A 19,484-nucleotide genomic window follows, 5' to 3' on the forward strand; every position below is an offset into this window, starting at 1 on the left:
TGTTAAAAGTTTTCATCATAAGTTAGACAAATCAGTTTCCTTTTTGGAGAACTATCTTTCTTTAGTTTTGGAAGGAGGCTGATCTTACCTTGAACACTTAAATGTAAAGACTTCTATTTCTCCACCCTATGTTCTGGAGCAGTTTAAATAACAAAATGTTTTAATGAAATTTGCAAAAAAAAAAAAAAAAATCCTTCTAAAATTGTCTGATTTTGTACCTTATAATTGGGTGGGAAGAGTTTTCTATAACTCAGTCTAGACTAGTTTTCTATTTTTTGTTGAGGGAGTCTTGATAATTTGTATCGTATGTTTTTATGTAAGTGACATTTAGATTTTAAAAATTCAGTAGCAGAAATTTGTGTATGCTATCTGCAATATGTAGATTTGCTTATTCTCTTGGTTAGTTTTTTCCCCATATTTTGATACTTAAAAGTTAATTTTGTTTTGTTTTATAATTTTACAAAGCTGGTTTTATTCATTATGTATTTTGGAAGTTTTTTTACTTATTAATTTCTTCCTTTACCTCTCTGCAGGTTGACATTTTTTCCTTTTCTAACTTCTAATTTGTTAAATTTATTTTTGTCGGTTGATTAGAGTATTTAAGTTTCAGATTTTCTCTTTATTACAACTTAGTTCTGTATTCCCCACCCAATTTTTTTTTTTTTTTAGATGGAGTTTTGCTCTTGTTACCCAGGCTGGAGTGCAATGGCGCGATCTCGGCTCACCGCAACCTCCGCCTCCTGGGTTCAGGCAATTCTCCTGCCTCAGCCTCCTGAGTAGCTGGGATCACAGGCACGTGCCACCATGCCTAGCTAATTTTTTGTATTTTTAGTAGAGATGGGGTTTCCCCATGTTGACCAGGATGGTCTCGATCTCTTGACCTTGTGATCCACCCACCTCAGCTTCCTGAAGTGCTGGGATTACAGGCTTGAGCCACTGCGCCTGGCCCCAGATTTTAATATTAAGATCTCCTTGTTATTTTTTGTATGTAATGTTGGTATTGTAATTGTATGTAATGTTGGTATCCTTTAGATTAGAATTATTTAGGGCAAGAATTTATATTTTAGTTGGTTGAATTATTTTTGTGATGACTTTTCTCATTACTTTCAAATTTAACCCATTTTGTTCACAGATGTGGAATTTATGATGTGCAGTAATTTTTTGTGGCTTGATATGTATCTGGTCAGTTTTTGTGTTCATGGGCACTTGGAAAATAATAGTCATCCTTTGTAGGCAACATAATTTAACATACATTGTTTAGTGAAGAGAAAAAACAACTCTTTTTCTTTCTACTACTTACAGCACTTCCAACACTTCTGCGGCCAAATGTGTGGGGATTTTCTCCACACATTCCAGTTCTTCTGTTCTCCAGACACCAACTGGGTGTCGTTCCTATAATTTAGTTAGGATACAAACTGCCTGGAGTTAGTGCAGACCTCAAGGATTATAGGATTCAGTCTCCCAAGACTGCTCCTCACTTCAGATGCCAGTCAAAAGTAGTGGGTCCCCAGGTTATTATACTTCTCTCTGATTTGGTTACAAACAGACCCATAACCCTCCGCACTTTGATAATTTGCTATTTTGTCAGCTTACAGGACTCAGGGAAACACTGAATTACAATTCCCAGTATATTACAAAGGATATGATTTAAGGATTCAGATGAATAGCCAGATAAACAAGTAGGTCTGGAAGGGTCCCATGTACAGGAGCTTTTTTCCCCATGGAGTTGGAGTGCACCACCCTTCTGGCATGTGGATTCCTTCATCACTCAGAAGCTCTCTGAATCCTGTGCTTTGGAGATTTTTACAGAGGCTTCATCACGTAGATATGATTGATTATTAACTGGGTTTCTAGCTCCGTTCCTTTCCCTTGAGGCTGGAGTTTGGGATTGAAAGTTCCAAGCTTCTTATCATGGCTTGGTCTTTTTGGTGACCAGTCCCCATCAAGGAGTACACCAAGAGCTGCCTCATTAGAGTAGAAGTTGTTTCTATCTTCTGAGATTTAGATGCTCTTTGTCAGTAAGTGGGGTCAAAGACCAAACAGTAGAACGAAAGCTATTCCTAGCACCTCCACTGCTTAGGAAATGACAATGGTTTTAGGAGCTCTGTGCCAGGAACAACTAGCGGGGTAGAGACTAATATGTATAGGGAGATTTCTTATTATGTTGTATTTGGCCGGGCACAGTGGCTCATACCTATAATCCCAGCACTTTGGGAGGCTGAGGTGGGTGGATCACAAGATCAAGAGTTCCAGACCAGCCTGACCAACATGGTGAAACCCTGTCTCTACTAAAAATACAAAAACTTAGCTGGGTGAGGTGGCATGGGCCTAGCTATTCAGGTGGCTGAGGCAGGAGAATCACTTGAACTCAGGAGGTGGAGGTTTCAGTGAGCTGAGATTGTGTTGTTGCACTCCAGCTTGGGTGATACAGGGAAACTCTGTCCCCCTTCAAAAACAAATATTATTTTATATTTAATATTACACATCTATTCAACTTTCTATATCTTTGTTTATTTTTTGCCTTCTCTAGCTGCTTAAGACTTAAAAATACTTAACAGTCTTTTAGTTATGTAGTGTTTCTGTTAAGCCTTCATTTAGAAAAATATTTTTTTCTATTTTAATTTGATGTTACTTGGCACATAGAATTTTGTAAGTTTTCTGTGTTCCTTTTTGTATATATATACCTTTAATAGTATAAAATTTTCACATTTATCTTATTCAGCATCTTTCTTTGCTTGATGTATCCTTGCTTTTTTTTTCATAAATAAGAGGTTAAATTTTGTTTTTTGACCATTTGTCTTTTAATGGATGATTTTAACCTTTTTAAAATTCTTACAATTGATGTTTTTTTTTTGCTTCCTATTTTTTGTGCTTCTTTATTGTTTTCTTTATTTATTTAGTGTGACACTTATTTTAGCTGTGGAATCTGAAATGTAAAATGCAAAAAAAGAAAAAAAAAAAGCCCCCAAACTGCAAGATACAGATCATGAGGCATATTCTGCATTGGATTTTTCAGTGTTGCTCCATCTGCCTTAAATTTAATAGGGGATTCCTTCTAGATTCTGATGAGAAGTTGTCTGTTGTGAGTTTTCTTTTTATTTCTATGTATTTGTAAGTATTTAACTAGGTCGTTAGAAGCTATGGGAGCTGTTTAGGTAGATGTAATATTTTATTAAGCTTATCGTTAGATTTGTTATATCAGTATAACATAAAGCAAATCTTGGTTTGTCTTAACATCAACATAATTAAAAGAAAGGGACCAGTATTTTGGTAAACTAGAATTTAACATTGTAAGCAATTATAGCTAGCAATAATTCATTTTAAAGATGGGGCCTGGTGACCAAAGAAAATATTTGCAGTGGGAACTTCTTCATCTGGAAGTATTTATTTGTCATACATGATTGAAATGAGGAAGAAGTATTAGTTAGGAGAGTACTTATTGTCTGTAATTTTTTTTTTTTTTTTTTGATTGGGGCTTACTGGTTCTGGGACTATTTTAAGTGTTGGATTCCGGAAAATGTGCCCAATAGAGGTCTTGTTCTTTGGCAGTATCCCCAAAAATGAACAGGCTGACAGTTGCTTCTCTTTTAAGTTGCCCTTTTCTTTGAGCTTTTTAAAAGTGATTCTGTTGAATACTTAATGTTGTTTACAAGTGGATGATTTTAAAATTAAGAAGTTTTAAAATGTCTATGTTTCCTACCATATTTTTAATTGTAAAGAGAATACTGCCTTTGGAATACTGAATTTGAGAATGTATGTTGCTGAATAGTAGTGCTGTATCTGTTTCAATCCATCACACCCTCTTGCCCCCCCATTACTTAGAAAGGATTTGCTGAAATCACCACTAGATGGCAGTCTTGCATTTTAATGACTTGGAGCTTCAGTACCAAGCTTCTCTTTCACCCTCTTTCCATCTTTGTGTCACTCTATATGAGGATTTTCAACTACCTTCTTACATAAATTGAACGCGTTTGGAACCAGGCAATAAAGTAGAATTTTGGAGTCTAGTGTGTAGCATTCTCACCCCATTGCCCACATTAGTTATTTCATATCTTTTCTGCCTCTCTAGAATGGATTAGTCCTCCTGACAAATGTTCCTCATACAGTTTTACCTTTTGGGGTGCTCCTTACAGTTTTGTATTATTTAGCTGTGTGGCTTTCCTACATTTCCTTTTTTCTCTTTATAATTAGTATTTTACATTGAGGTACTTTGAGATTATCAAAATATCTTGTTCCTTCTCAAGCTTTTAATTTATTAATATCAATATAGACTTGGTTTCCTATTTGACTCTGTGAGTTATAATTTGTTGCTATCATTATTTATTTTGATAATCAAATTGCCCAGAATTTGGCCAATGGGATACTATACATGCTGGTGTGTGTGCCCTTTTGAGATATCCCCATCATTCCTTATGGGTGCCCGTGCTTTTTGGCACAGCAAGATGCTTAAGGCCCATCTTGCCTTTCCCTGCCCCAGAATGAAATCTGCCATTTCTTAAATTGTGCCGTTTTGCTTTAGTAGAGAATGGTGTTTAAAAAACAAATCTGTATGCTTGGTATACACATTGCTATTGGGTTATTACTGTTTATAGACTATCTCAATGGATAGTTAGGGAGTATATTTAATACATAATATTTACACAGAAATTTACATTTGTAGTGTTTTCCATATTTGTATGTACATGCTTATGTGTGTGTGTACACACACACACACACACACACACACACACACACACTCCATGAGGTTATACTTTAACTTTCAAGTGAGTAACACAGGCTTTGTTCTTGTTTTCTTTCCATATTTACAACTTTCTTCTCCAACATAGATAATTTTGGGCCCTATTAACTTATTTGATCAATTCCAGTTTATGTAACAATCTCCCTGGTTTCTATTTGAACAGATGCCTTCCTCCACCCTATTGAGGGTCTGATATCCCAAATCAGTCTTCCTTCCATCCTCCTGCATGGGTACCCTACCTGTTTGTTTTTTGATTTTGTTTGCAATTTCTAGTTTTAGAACACTGTGATCAGAGATTTGTAATATTTCTGTTTTGTGAAATTTACTGTTGTTTTCCTTGCAATGTAATATATCATCAGTTTTTATGAATGTATTGTGCTATTGAGAAGATACATTCCTTAATCTTCTTGTATTATATCTTGATATATTATCATCAAATTCCAAGTAAAGAAGGATATCTTTGCTTAAAATTTGCTAGTAATATGTTGTCATATATATTATCAATTTTTATGAATGTATCATGTATTATTGAGAAGATATAAATAACATCTTTATTTTTATTAATGTGTTATGTGTTATCGAGAGTGATATAAAGAATATATCTTCTTCACATAAGATATATTTTTTACCTGTATTAGGATGATATATTTGATATTTAGATGTAAAATTTGCCATATTGATTATGTTATTTGGTTCTCTATATTTTATTTTTTGTTCAATTGATTCATCTAATTCTGAGTAGTGTTTTGAAGACTGTATCAATAGTATGTCACTGTGGATTTCTGCTTATATCTTTTGTAATTTCTGCTTTATGTAGGAGGTTGATCTTACTGGATGCATTGATATTAAGTATTATTATATTTTCATTATGAATTGTGACTTTGTCATTATAAAGTTCCTCTTTTCTCTCATTAAACATTTTTTGTTCTAAAATCTACTGTAAGGATTTCAACCCTGATTTTAATGTTCCATTTGCCCTCTATATCTTTGCTTACTTTACTACTTACAAACAATTTTAAAGTGTGTTATATTCTGTCTTCTAGTAATGCTGAAGGGCCTGGGTTATGTATGGTTTTATTTATGCTACTTATTGAATTTATTTCTTCTTTGGTCAGGATGAAAAATCAAATTGTGAGAATGGAGGCTAAATGGCATCCACCTGAATCTGAATCTGAAATGGCAGCTGTAATAATAGACATGTTAGAAGCATGTATTTTTTTCTACATAGAGTCACTGAATACAACTGACATGCAGCTTATGATAGGTGCCTTCAGGTTTTTTAGAGCCCCACTTTAAACTTTTCTTGTTCTCCTCATCTGTTAAATGAGGGTGTTAACATCAACTCCAACATTTTACCAATCTATGATTTATAGTACATTAATGATTAGAACCTAAAACACCTCATCTTTCTTTGTATTTGCCCATAAAACTGACCATGTCCTCAATAAAACTTTGGCCTTTACTTGGATGTTATTAGGGACCAGTGCCACTGAATATTACTCTGGTAATTTAATATTTTGATTATCTATATTTGAGGCAAAAAATCAACAGTTTTAAGCATACTTTTATGTATCTGAAGGTTTATCCTTTGGCTAATGAATAAATTAGTTACTCAGATATAGGCTTTCTGTTACTATATCAGGTTGCATAGACTCGTCTATTGAGTCTGAGTTTACCTCATTTGATTTGATTCTTGATGGGGCAACTTACTTTGTCCAAATGGTTTGTGTTACTGTCAGAATATCCAAATATAGCTAACTTCACAGTGATCAAAATTTAATATGATCATTTTCAATGTGATATAAGAACACATTGTTTTAAATGTAATGTAAGAATAATTGTTTTTTATAACATGAGAACACATAAAACAAATCCGAAGTGCCCTTTGACCTCAGCTGGAATCTTTCACTGCTTTATATGGTTGATTTAAAAAGTTGATACATAATATTTGTACAAATTTATGGGGTATATGTGATATTTGTAACATGTATAGAATGTATAATGATCAAGTCATTTCTATATATTAGAAATATTTTAAGTCCTCTCATCTAGCCATTTTGAAATATGTAATACATTGTTACCGATAGTCACCTGACTCTGCTATTGAACCTTAAAACTTACTTCTTTTCTTTGACTATATGTTTACACTCATTAACCAACCTCTCTTCATCCCCTCATCCCTCCCACACACCTGCCTCAGCCTTTGTGTCTTATTTTACTTTCTACTTTCATGAGATCAACTTTTTTAGCTTCCATATATAAGTGAGAACATGCAATATTTATCTTTCTTTGCCTGGTTTATTTCACTTGACATAATGACTTCCAGTTCTATCCAGTTGCTGCAAAGGACATGATTTCATTTTTTTATGGCCACATTTTCTATGTATAAAATGTATTTTTTGTGTATATATATCATATTTTCTATATTCATCATTGATGGATGCTGAGGTTGATTCATATCTTTACTGTTGTGCATAGTGCTACAGTAAGTATGGGGTGGGTGTTGATATCTCTTCAATATGCTGATTTCCTTTACTTTGAATAAATACCCAGCAGTGGGATTGCTGGATCTTATGTTGTTCTATTTTTAGTTTTTTGAGAAATTTTTGTACTGTTTTACATAGTGGCTACACTAATTTACATTTCCCCAACAGTGTATAAGAGTTCTCTTTTCTCCACATCCTCACTAGCATCTGTTACTTTTTTCCCTCTTTTTAATAATAGCCATTCTAACTGGGGTAAGATGGTATCTCATCGTAGTTTTGATTTGCATTTCCCTGATGAGTAGTGATGTTGAACTACTTACTTTCTACTTTCATGAGATCAACATTTTTTCATATGCCTATTGGCAATTTGTGTATCTTCTTTTGAGAAATGTCTGTGTCCTTTGCCTACTTTTTAATAAGATTTTTATGATTAGTTTTTACTGTTGAGTTGTTTGAGTACCTTGTATATTTTGGATACTAATCCCTTGTTGGATAGTTTGTAAATATTTTCTCCCATTCAACAGGTTGTTTCTTCACCCTGTTGATTGTTTCCTTTTATTAGAGAGTTTGGTCAATTTATGTTCATTGTTATTGATAGGTAAGGACTTAGTCCTGCTATTTTGTTGTTTTCTAATTGTTTTGCGGTCTTCTCTTCCTTTCTTCTTTCTTTCCTATCTTCCCTTTTGTGAAGGTGATTTTCTCAGGTGATAAGTTTTAACTTCTTATTTTTTTATTTTCTGTGTATCTGTGGTAGGTTTTTTGAGATTACTGTGAGGCTTGCAAATAACATTTTGTAACCCATTATTTTAAACTGATGACACCTTAACATGGATTGCAAAAACAAATTAACAAGCAAAAAGAAAACTACTAAAAACTCTATACTTTAACTTCATCACCTCTTACTTTTTGACTTTCTGTTGTTTTTATTTATATCTTATTATTCTATGCCTGGAAAAGTTGTATTATTATTTTTGATTGGTTCATCTTTTAGTCTTTCTTTCTTTTTTTTTTCTTATTTTTTTATTGCATTTTAGGTTTTGGGGTACATGTGCAGAGCATGCAATACAGTTGCATAGGTACACACATGGCAGTGTGTTCTGTTTGCTTTCACCCCTTCACCCACATTTGGCGTTTCTCCCCAGGCTATCCCTCCCCACCTCCCCCTCCCACTGGCCCTCTCCTTTTCCCCCCAATAGACCCCAGTGTTTAGTACTCCCCTCTCTGTGTCCATGTGTTCTCATTTTTCATCACCCGCCTATGAGTGAGAATATGCGGTGTTTCATTTTCTGTTCTTGTGTCAGTTTGCTGAGAATGATGTTCTCCAGATTCATCCATGTCCCTACAAATGACACGAACTCATCATTTCTGATTGCTGCATAATATTCCATGGTGTATATGTGCCACATTTTCCCAATCCAGTCTATCATCAATGGGCATTTGGGTTGATTCCAATGTCTTTGCTATTGTAAACAGTGCTGCAATAAACATTCGTGTGCATGTGTCCTTATAGTAGAATGATTTATAGTCCTTTGGGTATATACCCAGTAATGGGATTGCTGGGTCAAATGGAATTTCTATTTCTAAGGCCTTGAGGAATCGCCACACTGTCTTCCACGATGGTTGGACTAATTTACACTCCCACCAACAGTGTAAAAGTGTTTCTTTTTCTCCACATCCTCTCCAGCATCTGTTGTCTCCAGATTTTTTAATGATCGCCATTCTAACTGGCGTGAGATGGTATCTCAATGTGGTTTTGATTTGCATCTCTCTGATGACCAGTGACGATGAGCATTTTTTCATATGATTGTTGGCCTCATATATGTCTTCTTTCATAAAGTGTCTGTTCATATCCTTTGCCCACTTTTGAATGGGCTTGTTTGTTTTTTTCTTGTAAATCTGTTTGAGTTCTTTATAAATTCTGGATATCAGCCCTTTGTCAGATGGGTAAACTGCAAAAATTTTTTCCCATTCTGTTGGTTGCCGATTCACTCTAGTGACTGTTTCTTTTGCCGTGCAGAAGCTGTGGAGTTTGATTAGGTCCCATTTGTCTATTTTGGCTTTTGTTGCCAATGCTTTTGGTGTTTTGTTCATGAAGTCCTTGCCTACTCCTATGTCCTGGATAGTTTTGCCTAGATTTCCTTCTAGGGTTTTTATCGTGCCAGGTCTTTTAGTCTTTCTACTCAGCATATGAGTAGTTTACTCACTACAATTACAGTATTATATTCTGTGTATTTCTATGTAGTTATTATTTTACCATTGAATTTTGTACTTTCAGGTGATTTCTTATTGCTCATCAATGTCCTGTCCTTTCAGAATGAAGAACACCCTTTAGCATCTCTTGTAGGACAGGTCTGGTGTTGACGAAACCCCTCAGCTTTTATTTATCTGGGGAAGTCTTTATTTCTTCTTCATGTTTGAAGGATATTTTCAGTGGATGTACTTACTATTCTAGGATCAAAGCTTTTTTCCTTCAGTGCTTTAAATGTTATTCCGCTTTCTTGTGACTTGTAAGGTTTCTACTGAAAAGTCTGCTACCAGATATATTGGATCCCCTTTGCATGTTTCTTTTCTCTTGCTTTTAGGATCCTTTCTGTATCGTTGGCCTTTAGGAGTTTGGTTATTAAATGGCTGGAGGTAGTCTTTGGCTTAAATCTGCTTGGTGTTCTATAGCCTTCGTGTTTTGAATGTTTGATACCTTTCTCTAGATTTGGAAAGTTCTCTGATATTATCCCTTTGAATAAACTTTTTACTCCAATCACTTTCTTTACCTCCATGTGGTCACTGCTGGTGTACTGAAGACGTGTGGTGGGAGCAATTCAAGACTGTCTTTCCTACACTCTTCAGTGCATTTCCTTGGTATGATTGCTCACCTGTTTTTGATTCTTACAAAGGTGCTTTCTTGGGTGGATAGTTGTTCAATTTGGTGTTACTGTTGTGGGGTGTCGAGTAGGGGGTGGTGATCACTGGAGGCATCTATATGGCCATGTTGTTCTGCCTCTCAGCTATTTATTTTGTTAAATAGGTTTACTTTCCCTCACATCTTCTCTTTGCTTCCTGTAACACCAAAATAATTGAATATGTGTTTGCTTTGTGGTGTGCCATATGTCATGTAGGCTTTGTTCATTCTTTTTTATTTTTTTTCTCTTTATTTTTGTCTGACTGGGTTATTTGAAAAGACCTATCTTTAAGTTCTGAAATTCTGTCCTCTGCTTTAGTCTATTGTCAAAGCTCTCTAATATATTTTTTCTATTAATCAATGAATATTCTTCAGTTCCAGTATTTGTTTGGCTTTTTAAAAAATGGTATCTATTTTGTTGGTAAATTTCTCCCTTATTTTCTGAATTGTTTTTCTGATTTCTTTGTATTGTTTTTCTGTGTTCTCTTATATCTCACTGAGTGTCTTTGATATCATTATTTTGAATTATTTTTCCAGCATTTCATGTATTTCTTTCTCATTGGAATCTGTTGCTGGAGAATTATTGGTTGCTTTGGAGGTGTCATTATTTTCTTGTTTTTTCATGTTTCTTGTGTCCTTGTGTTATTATTGGGATATCTGATATAGCAGTCATATCTTTCAATTTTTTTGATTTACTTTCATAGGAGAGGACTTTTTTCTGAAGGTATGTTTATAATATTGGCTGGGTAGGGCACTTAGTAGCTTTGATTCTGTGTGCATGCAGTAATGTAGTCCCTATATGCTTTCTGTGGCTGTAAACAATGTCAGTGGTTTCTGGAATTTCTTCAGTGGCTTAGGGTGTAGTTGTTAGGGGTGGCTGTAGTGAAGTTTTGCTGGGAATGGGGATGCCAGGTGGGCTAGTCCTTGGGCACTAGTGGCGGCAACAGCAGGCCAAAGATTCCTATCCTTAGGACCCAGCAAGATGTGTGCTAGCAGTGTTTTTAGTGGGTCTAAGAGGGCCAATTCTTGGGCCTCACGCAGCTTGCTCTGATGCTAGCAGTTGCAGCTTTGGGCCAGATAGGTGGATGGGTCCTTTTGCTCCTGAGCAGCAGGCATAGCATTAGTGATGGCAGGATCAGTCAGTGGTGGGACAACCCTTTGCCTCCTAAGCAGTCTGTGCTAGTGTTGGTGGTGGCTGTGACAGGCTAGGTGGTCCAGCCCCTAGACCCGCAGGCGGTGTGTGTGGGTGTGTGCCAGCTATGATGGTAGTGGCAAGCTAGGTGGCCCATCCTCACTCCTGGGAGGAGTGCTCAGGTGCCAGCAGTGGTTTACATGGCTGAGAGATCCCCAGACTCCCAGGTGGTATGCTCTGGTGTTGGGGATGGGGTAGAGCCAGGCCAGGCAGACCTGTCTTCAGGCCCCTTCCAGGTGATTTATAGGGACTCTGGCTGTAAAGAGGAGGGCTGGGGTGATCCAAAGTCTCCCTGGAGAGTGTTTGAGTGGGGCAGCAGCAGTGCTGGTGCCCTCAGGGCACTTGCAAATGCACCCCAGCCTTGCTGCTAGGGATTGCTGAGCTGCTGTCAGTGGCAGCAACTGTAGGCAGGTGGCTGGGCAGTGTGCGCCTTGGCCCCAGGCGATAGCTGGGGACCTGGGAGCCTGTTTTCAGGGTATGTGTTAATGTAGGATGACCACACTGCTAAGGGTGATAGAGTTGCTGCCAGGGGCTTGTGCTTTGGCCCCAGTGGCAGCGGTCAGCAGTGATGGTGGCTGTGGGTAGGGGAGTCTGTCCTCTGGGCATGTGCAAATGCATGACAGCTTGCTGCTGGGAGGTGGGGTCTCTGTCAGTGTCTCTTACTTAGGTCTCAGTGGCAGCAGCCTCTGGCATTGGTGGCTGTGGGTTGGGGAAGCAGGGGCTGTTGGGCCTCAGGGCAGGATGCAGTTGAGTGGGGGCTGGGTTCTCAAAACCATGCCAGTACTCTTGCTGCTTAGGTCACATTCCACCTGAGCTCACTCTCTCGAACAATGCCTTCATGCAGTCTCAGAATGGCTCCCTGTGTTAGTCTCAGGATGTGAGGATGGAGGGACTTTCCCCTGGGGCTAGGATTGGAGGAGTCTGTAGTGCCCACGTGGACTACTGAGATTCTCACCCTTTTCCTGTACTGGGAAGCCTCCCTGGGCTCCTGGCCAAGTAGCCTGCCTGCCTTCTCTCTTCTCTTGTCTTAGGTATTCTTGTTACTTCTCTGTTGAATTTCAGTGTTCTCTCTTAGATGATCAATTTTAAGTGTGATTATCTACTCACTACTTTTGCTGCTGATTTGTGGAGGAGGTAAGTGCAGATGCCTCTAGTCAGCCATCTTGAAATGCCTCCTCTGTCTCCTGTGGTCACTATTAAACCTATTATAATGAGTTTTGTGTTATGGTGAGTTTTATGTGAGTGGAGGGAGTCAAAACTGCAGATTGAAGTTGCTCACTGAGTCCCAGGAAGGAATCAGGAAGGTAGACTTATTTTATATGTACCAGTGAAATTTCTGAGTTTCAAGTACAAAGAGAAAATTTTAACCTGCTTCTACTTTAGAAGAATAGGTTATTTAAAAGGAAATAATGATAATAATAACACCAGCAGCTAACAGTCATTGAATATTTATCACATGCCAGGCCTTGTTCTAAGTGATAACACGTGAATAGTTTTCATCCACACAACAACCAACCCCATGAAGTTTTCACCCTCATTTTATAGAAGAGAAAACGGGGGCATAGAATGGTTAATAGTCTGCCCAGGATCATGCATCTGGTATGTGGTGAAGTTGGAATTCAAACCCAGGAAGTTTAGTTGCATGCTCTTAATCATCATATTTTTTTGTATATTTAAAACATTAAACTAGTATTGAACTGCTCATCTGTAGCACTGGAAGCTGGTAGACATAGACATCCAAATGCATTTTGAAGAATCTGTAAATTGTTTGTCACTGCTAACAAACTGCATGTCAGTGTTTATAAGAATTCAGAAAATATACAGAGTGAAGATCTGTCTCAAAAACAATCATTCAGAAAATATGCTCTCTGATCTCTCTGAATAAAATCAATGAGTAAAAAGGTCTCAAGATAGAAGTATTGGAACCTATAAAACATATTAACCAAAAATATTCTGAAGGGGGTAATATAGGAAAAGTGGAAGTTAACTTGTTTCAGTGGGATGCCTTAGTTATTTAATTTAGTATAGTTTTTGAAAAATATCAATTAATCATGACTATGAGGGTGGAAAAGTAGAATTGAAAAGCGTGATAGAAAACTTCCAAATTAAGGAATAAAAGAAAATGTGGAACAATGCAACCAAACCAATAAAAATAAAATAAGGAAGAAAAAAATCATTTGTTGATATCAGAAGTAGAAAATAAGATGGAAGGAATAAAGTGAAATGTATATCCATTATCACCAACTATAAATAAACTGTGAAGTACCCTCAAAAGGTCAGATATTGAAAGTTACACAGTTTAATGGGGTGTCTATCTCTCTGCCCTCCACCCAGTATGTGTATGTGTGTGTGTGTATGTGTGTGTGTGTGTGTATTCAGTGACAAAAATGGTTGAAAATGGATGATCGAGCAAAGATAAACTAGGCAAATAAAATGAAAATAAAGCAAAAGTAGTTAATATTAGTGTCAGTCAGCTGGACATGGTGGCTCACACCTGTAATCTCAGCACTCTGGGAGGCCGAGGTGGACAGATCACCTGAGGTCAAGAGTTCAAGACCAGCCATGACAAGATGGTGAAACCCCATCTCAACCAAAAAATAGAAAAATTAGCTGGGCATGGTGGCATGTGCCTGTAGTCACCAGCTGCTTAAGGGGCTGAGGCAGGAGAATCACTTGAACCCAGGAGGTGAAGGTTGCAGTGAGCCAAGATTACGCCATTGCACTCCAGCCTGGGCAACAGAGTGAGCCTCCATCTAGAAAAAAAAAGATAAATAGTGTTAGACAAAAACGTCAAGGTCAAAAACAGTGACTTGCATAAAGACAGCTATTTTGTATTTACAAGTTGCAATCCTTGAAGATGCTGTAAACCTTTATACAACACAACAACCTTAGCCACATAGCACCTACATAAGCAGGGCAAACAGCTGCAAGAAATGAACTTGATTAGAAAACATGAGAATTTAAATACTCCTTTGAGAATCTGATATACCAAGAAGACAAAAATAAGTAAGGCTGTAGAGAATTTGAATAATATAATTAACAAGCTTGATTTTTTGATTCACTAGGATCCCACTGGAAATCTGAGAGGGAGATGTGAGATACAAGAAAAAGTGGTACTCATCTAGAAGTCCAGTGAAAAGAAATAACAGGATGAAATCTGAGATTTCTTAGAAAGCAGCTCATCCAAATTAGAATTATAAGTTAGTGGTATCTTGGAAATATACTTTAAAAAAAAGTGGTCTGGATTCTAAGAAATGATATAACATGATAAAGAAACCGAAAACGTAGGGACATTGGGAAAAAGGCTCATGATTTCTCCCATAAAAGGATAAAACAACGGAAAAACTATAAAAAAAGTCATACTACAAGTGTGAAACAAATTAAAATGTCATATAAGTTGGAATATTTGATGAAGTATATAAAATAATTCATTTGAACTGGACCCTGGAAACATTTTCTTTTGAAAAACCAATACCTTGGCTTTGCAGTGAACTATATATGTACAGAATCATAATGTAATTACATACAATTGTTACTCAGTTTTTCAGTTTGTTTATAGAAGTATAAGTTATCTTTATGTTCATGAAACATTTAAAACTTCATTATACATTTGCTACAAAGAAAACTTATTGATGGTTTTTAAAATTCTACAGATATTTGATTCAAAGTATTAGTAAAAATTAAAAAATTGAATTAAAAATCTGTACTTGGAAATTACATAATAACTTCTTTAACAATTCAGTAGGTATAATTTAAAACAAATGCTACAAATTATCTAGAGTTGTGCTGTCCTGTACCAGCTACATATGACTATTTAAATTTATATTAATTATAATTTAGTATAAAAAATTCAGTTCTTCATTGGAGCTCAGCTCATTTCTGGTACTTAATAGCCACTTGTGGCTAGTGGCTGCCACATTGGGGAGTGCAGATTTAGAACATTTCCATGATCGCAGAGAGTTCAGTGGGATAGCTAGAAAGTGCAAGGGAGAACATTTCAGACTTAGACGGGTTAGAGTTAAACTGGTATTCAGAGGGAAACTGAAGACTTTTAATAACTTACATTATTTAAAATGAAAAAGACTGAAAAGAAGTACCCAACTTAAGAAATTAGAAAAAATAAGAAAATAGGCTGGGCACGGTGGCTCATGCCTGTAATCCCAGCACTTTGGGAGGCCGAGGTGGGCAGATCACTTGAGGTCAGGAGTTCAAGACCAGCCTGGCCAACATGGTGAAACCCCATCTCTACTTAAAATATAACAATTAGCTGGGCGTGGTGGCAGCACCTGTAATCCCAGCTACTCGGGAGGCTGAGGCAGGAGAATAACTTGAACCCGGGAGGCCAAGGTTGCAGTGAGCTGAGATTGTGCCATTGCACACCAGCCCGGGTGACAGAGCAAGACTGTGTCTCAAAAAAAAAAAAAAAAGAAAAGAGAAGAAAATAAACCGAAAGAGAATGATTAAAAAATTATTACATATAAATGCTAAAAATGTATAAAACATTTTTATATCTAGATATAAGTCATAGAAATACCAAAAGTGGGCTAGGTGCAGTGGCTCATGCCAGCCAGTGTAATCCTAGCACTTTAGGAGGCTGAAGCAGGAGTATCACTTGAGGCCAGGAGTTCAAGACCAGGGCAACATAGTGAGACCCATCTCCATTTTAAAAAGAAATAAAAGAAGAGTGAAGGAAGGAAGGAAATTTTAAAAAGTATATTTATTAATAAGTCTATTAATAAGTCATATTTATATGGTATTCCAGATGAATTATATTTATCCTTTGAAAGATGGATGGTGCTTCTTATTATTTATTCTAATAAATGATGGAAGTTTTAAAATTTACTTTTCTGAAGCTAGTATAATCTTTACCAATACATGGTAAAAGTAAATTGAAGTAAGAAAGATCATCTTAAGAATTTAAATGCAAAAATTCTAAATAATAGCAAACAGTCTCATAGTGTTAATAGAGTAGCATTTTCTTGGAATGCAAAGATAGTTCAACAATAGGAAACTACATCAGCAGTTTAAAGGAGAAAAGGAGTCTGATTCTGTTATTAGATGTTGAAAAGGCATTTGGTAAGTTAATTAAAACTGAAACATAACAAAAATATGATGAAACTACTCAAGTAATGATAATAATAAAAGCATTTACCACCTAAAGGTGGTTGTGAGGATTTAATTTCTTAATACATGTAAAAACAGAATAGTATTTCATATACAAAAATTATTTCTTGTTAGCTATTTTTTATTATTTAAATCTGACCAAGTTGATTTGCAGAAAAGTGACAAATATTACATGGAATCGCAAAACATCTTGATTAAAGTCATGAAAAATAATTGTTTGTTCTTACCTCTATATTCAGCATAATTTTTTTTGAGGTTTCATTTATCTAAATGGAGTAGAAAATGAAATAAGTGATATAAATATTAGAAGAGGAGATGAAATATTTTAATTATCTTCCTAGAAAATCAGCGAGACTACTAAAAACCTGTTATAATTAGTTTATTCAATAACATGAATATTAAGAGAATTACAAAAAAATAAATGAATAGTGCTTCAATGTTGGAATAACCAGTCAGAAATGGAAAGGAAAAAAAGAATCTTATAAAAATACTCACAGGTAAGTTTAATAAAATTATTCTGTACCAGGAAAAGAAAACGATTCTATCCTTAAGTTAGAATTTAAGGAAAGTCAAACTAAATCTCAATAAAAATTGTCAACCTTTATATATTTCACTTAAATTTAATTCAGTTCCATTTAGAAACCTAGTGTATCATTTAGAAGTTAGTTAAGATGATTTTAAAGTTCATGTGGAAAATATATTTCTAAGAATACCCAAGAAAATATACTCTATATTTTGGTTAATAGTCCCTCTTCCTCTTTTCTCCTACAAACACAAACATGTATGGGGAAAAGTGGGGAAGAAAGCAAACATACCATTTTGGTGGCGTTTTCCCATTAACTTCAGTGTAGATGGAAATCATGGAGAGTTAGAGGGAGGGGTGATTGTACATTATGTCTTTACATATATTTTTGTTTCACTTTTTATAAATAAGGAATATGTTTAATTGATTTCATGTAGAAAATTTAATAGAAAAGAGTTTAATGACTTTTCACTCTAAAGTTTTAATCCTGTATTATTAAACAAAAAATAAAAGCATACCATTGATTGACTTGGTATGTTTAAGAAACGCATCAGATTTTAAAAATACATACTAAATAACTGGAATGTAATTTATTTCAGCTTTCTTGAATGTTTGGTGCTTTCTACAAAGGGAAGATTAATTTTTAATTCAAAAATTCTGAAAAGAATTTTCTCTGTCTCTGTTTTTTTTAAAGGTATGCAACCACTCATGTATTCGGTTCAGGAAGCATTAAATGGCAGACCATGGTGGATTCGTATGGGGATTGACATTTGTTACTATAAGTAAGTATTTTAAGAATAATATTAATAGAACATCAGCTTACAGAAGATGATATTAAGTACATTCTGTTTCAGTGTAAAAGGAAATAGAAGTATTACTGCATACTTTGAATTGTGGTGCTATGCTTTAGTAATTCTAAAGAGTGCTTTAGAACTTGAGATCCACTTATGGAGTGTACACAGTGGAAGTAAAATGTGTTGTATAGGTAGACAAACTTAGGTCCAGGCTGTGTCTCCACCACTTAGAGAGTTATGTGTCCGCAGCTTTTCCAGCTTTAAAACTCTGGAAACTATTGAATAAAACTGAAATTAGAAATTATGAGTAATAATTTGCAGTGGCTTTTTATGTTTCCTATGATATCAAGTATAACTCTTATTTTTTCCCTTTTTATATTAATACACAAATGTTTGCCTCATTTTAATTTCCAAAATGTGTTCCAAATACAGTACATCAGCTTACATGGTTCATCTTTGACTGTAAATACATGATCTACTTAGTGAGTTTGAAATAAGTGCTAGAGCCCGGGTTTGGTGGCTCACGCCTGTGATCTCAGCACTTTGGGAGGCTGAGGTGGGTGGATCACCTGAGGTCAGGAGTTTGAAACCAACCTGGCCAGCATGGTGAAACCCTATCTCTACTAAAAATACAAGAATTAACCAGGCACTGTGGTGCACACCCGTAATCACAGCTACTCAAGAGGCTAAGGCAAGAGAATAGCTTGAACTGAGGATGTGGAGGTTGCAGTGAGCCAAGATTGTGCCACTGCACTCCAGCCTGGGTGATAGAGCAAGACTCCACCTCAAAAATAAATAAATAAATAATACTAAGTGCTAGAAATCATTTACTTCTGTGGAATAGTTTGTTTATTCTTCAGCTCCACCTTTAAATACTTGAGGATTCTCATGTGTCTTGCTTTTCCATTTTACACTGTGTCTGCAAATGTTTTCAGGTAATGTTCACTGTTGATTCCGCTTGGCACCCCTGTATCTTCTCTGTTATTGATTTCAATCCTAACTTTCTGTATAGTGAATTTTGACTTTTTAGATTGTGCTTAACTGGCACTAATGCCCCTCTTTTTTAGCTTTACCAATTAGAAGAAGGCTTCTAAAATTAAACTGTTTTGACATGGCTTTGGAAAAAACTTGGTCTTAAGTAGTGTTACTTTCTGGGAAAGAAAATGTTCCTTGGGATCCATCTCAGTAAGATTTCCTCCTTACTCTTTTTTTTTTTTTTTTCCTCCTTACTCTTATTAGTGAAATAAATAGCAAATAAATGAGAAACAGAAGTAAAGGTAATACGTAATTCATCTGCACCATAATACATCTTGTATTTCTTTTAATGGTAGACTAATAGAAAACTACTCTTTGATCACTTGTCTCTCTCTCATAACGTTGGTTGAAGCTGTAATTATTGGGCAGTGCTTCCTAGATTTTAGCAGAATTATTTAGACTATTAAAGAGTGAAACAATGTTTTTCAAAAAAGTATTCTTTCTTTCATGCTTTTTTATTTTTTCTCATTAGAAATTGTCAATCAGTGAATGCTTTTTCACATTGCAAAATGAATGATTATAGCAGGACAAGTTGTTCTAGTCTATGTAAGGGGTGATGGCAAGGATTTTATTTTTTTTAGTTTAGTTTCCTTTGGCTACTACTTCCTGATCTGGAAGCAGAGTTCAACTCAACAAACATTTATTAACCACTTTCTTTCTTTCTTTTTTTTTCTTGAGATGGAGTCTTGCTCTGTT

At 35.8% G+C, this 19,484-nt stretch overlaps 1 protein-coding gene across 17 annotated transcripts in view; it reads left to right on the forward strand.

Moving 5' to 3' along the window:
- Window positions 1-19,484, forward strand: part of AGTPBP1 (ATP/GTP binding carboxypeptidase 1) — a 185,195-nt gene that overhangs the window by 119,161 nt on the left and 46,550 nt on the right. For all 17 annotated transcript variants that reach the window (XR_004744018.3, XR_013533181.1, XM_078367459.1 and 14 more), the window contains one exon: window positions 17,654-17,741. Coding sequence is in view for 15 of the 17 variants with exons in the window: in XM_078367459.1 (XP_078223585.1) it covers window positions 17,654-17,741 (88 nt within the window). In the remaining 2 variants the exon portion in view is untranslated. The remainder of the gene's footprint in view (window positions 1-17,653; window positions 17,742-19,484) is intronic.

The sequence above is a fragment of the Callithrix jacchus genome, chromosome 1 (genome assembly GCF_049354715.1).
Source record: "Callithrix jacchus isolate 240 chromosome 1, calJac240_pri, whole genome shotgun sequence".
In the NCBI taxonomy this organism is placed as follows: Eukaryota; Metazoa; Chordata; class Mammalia; order Primates; family Cebidae; genus Callithrix; species Callithrix jacchus.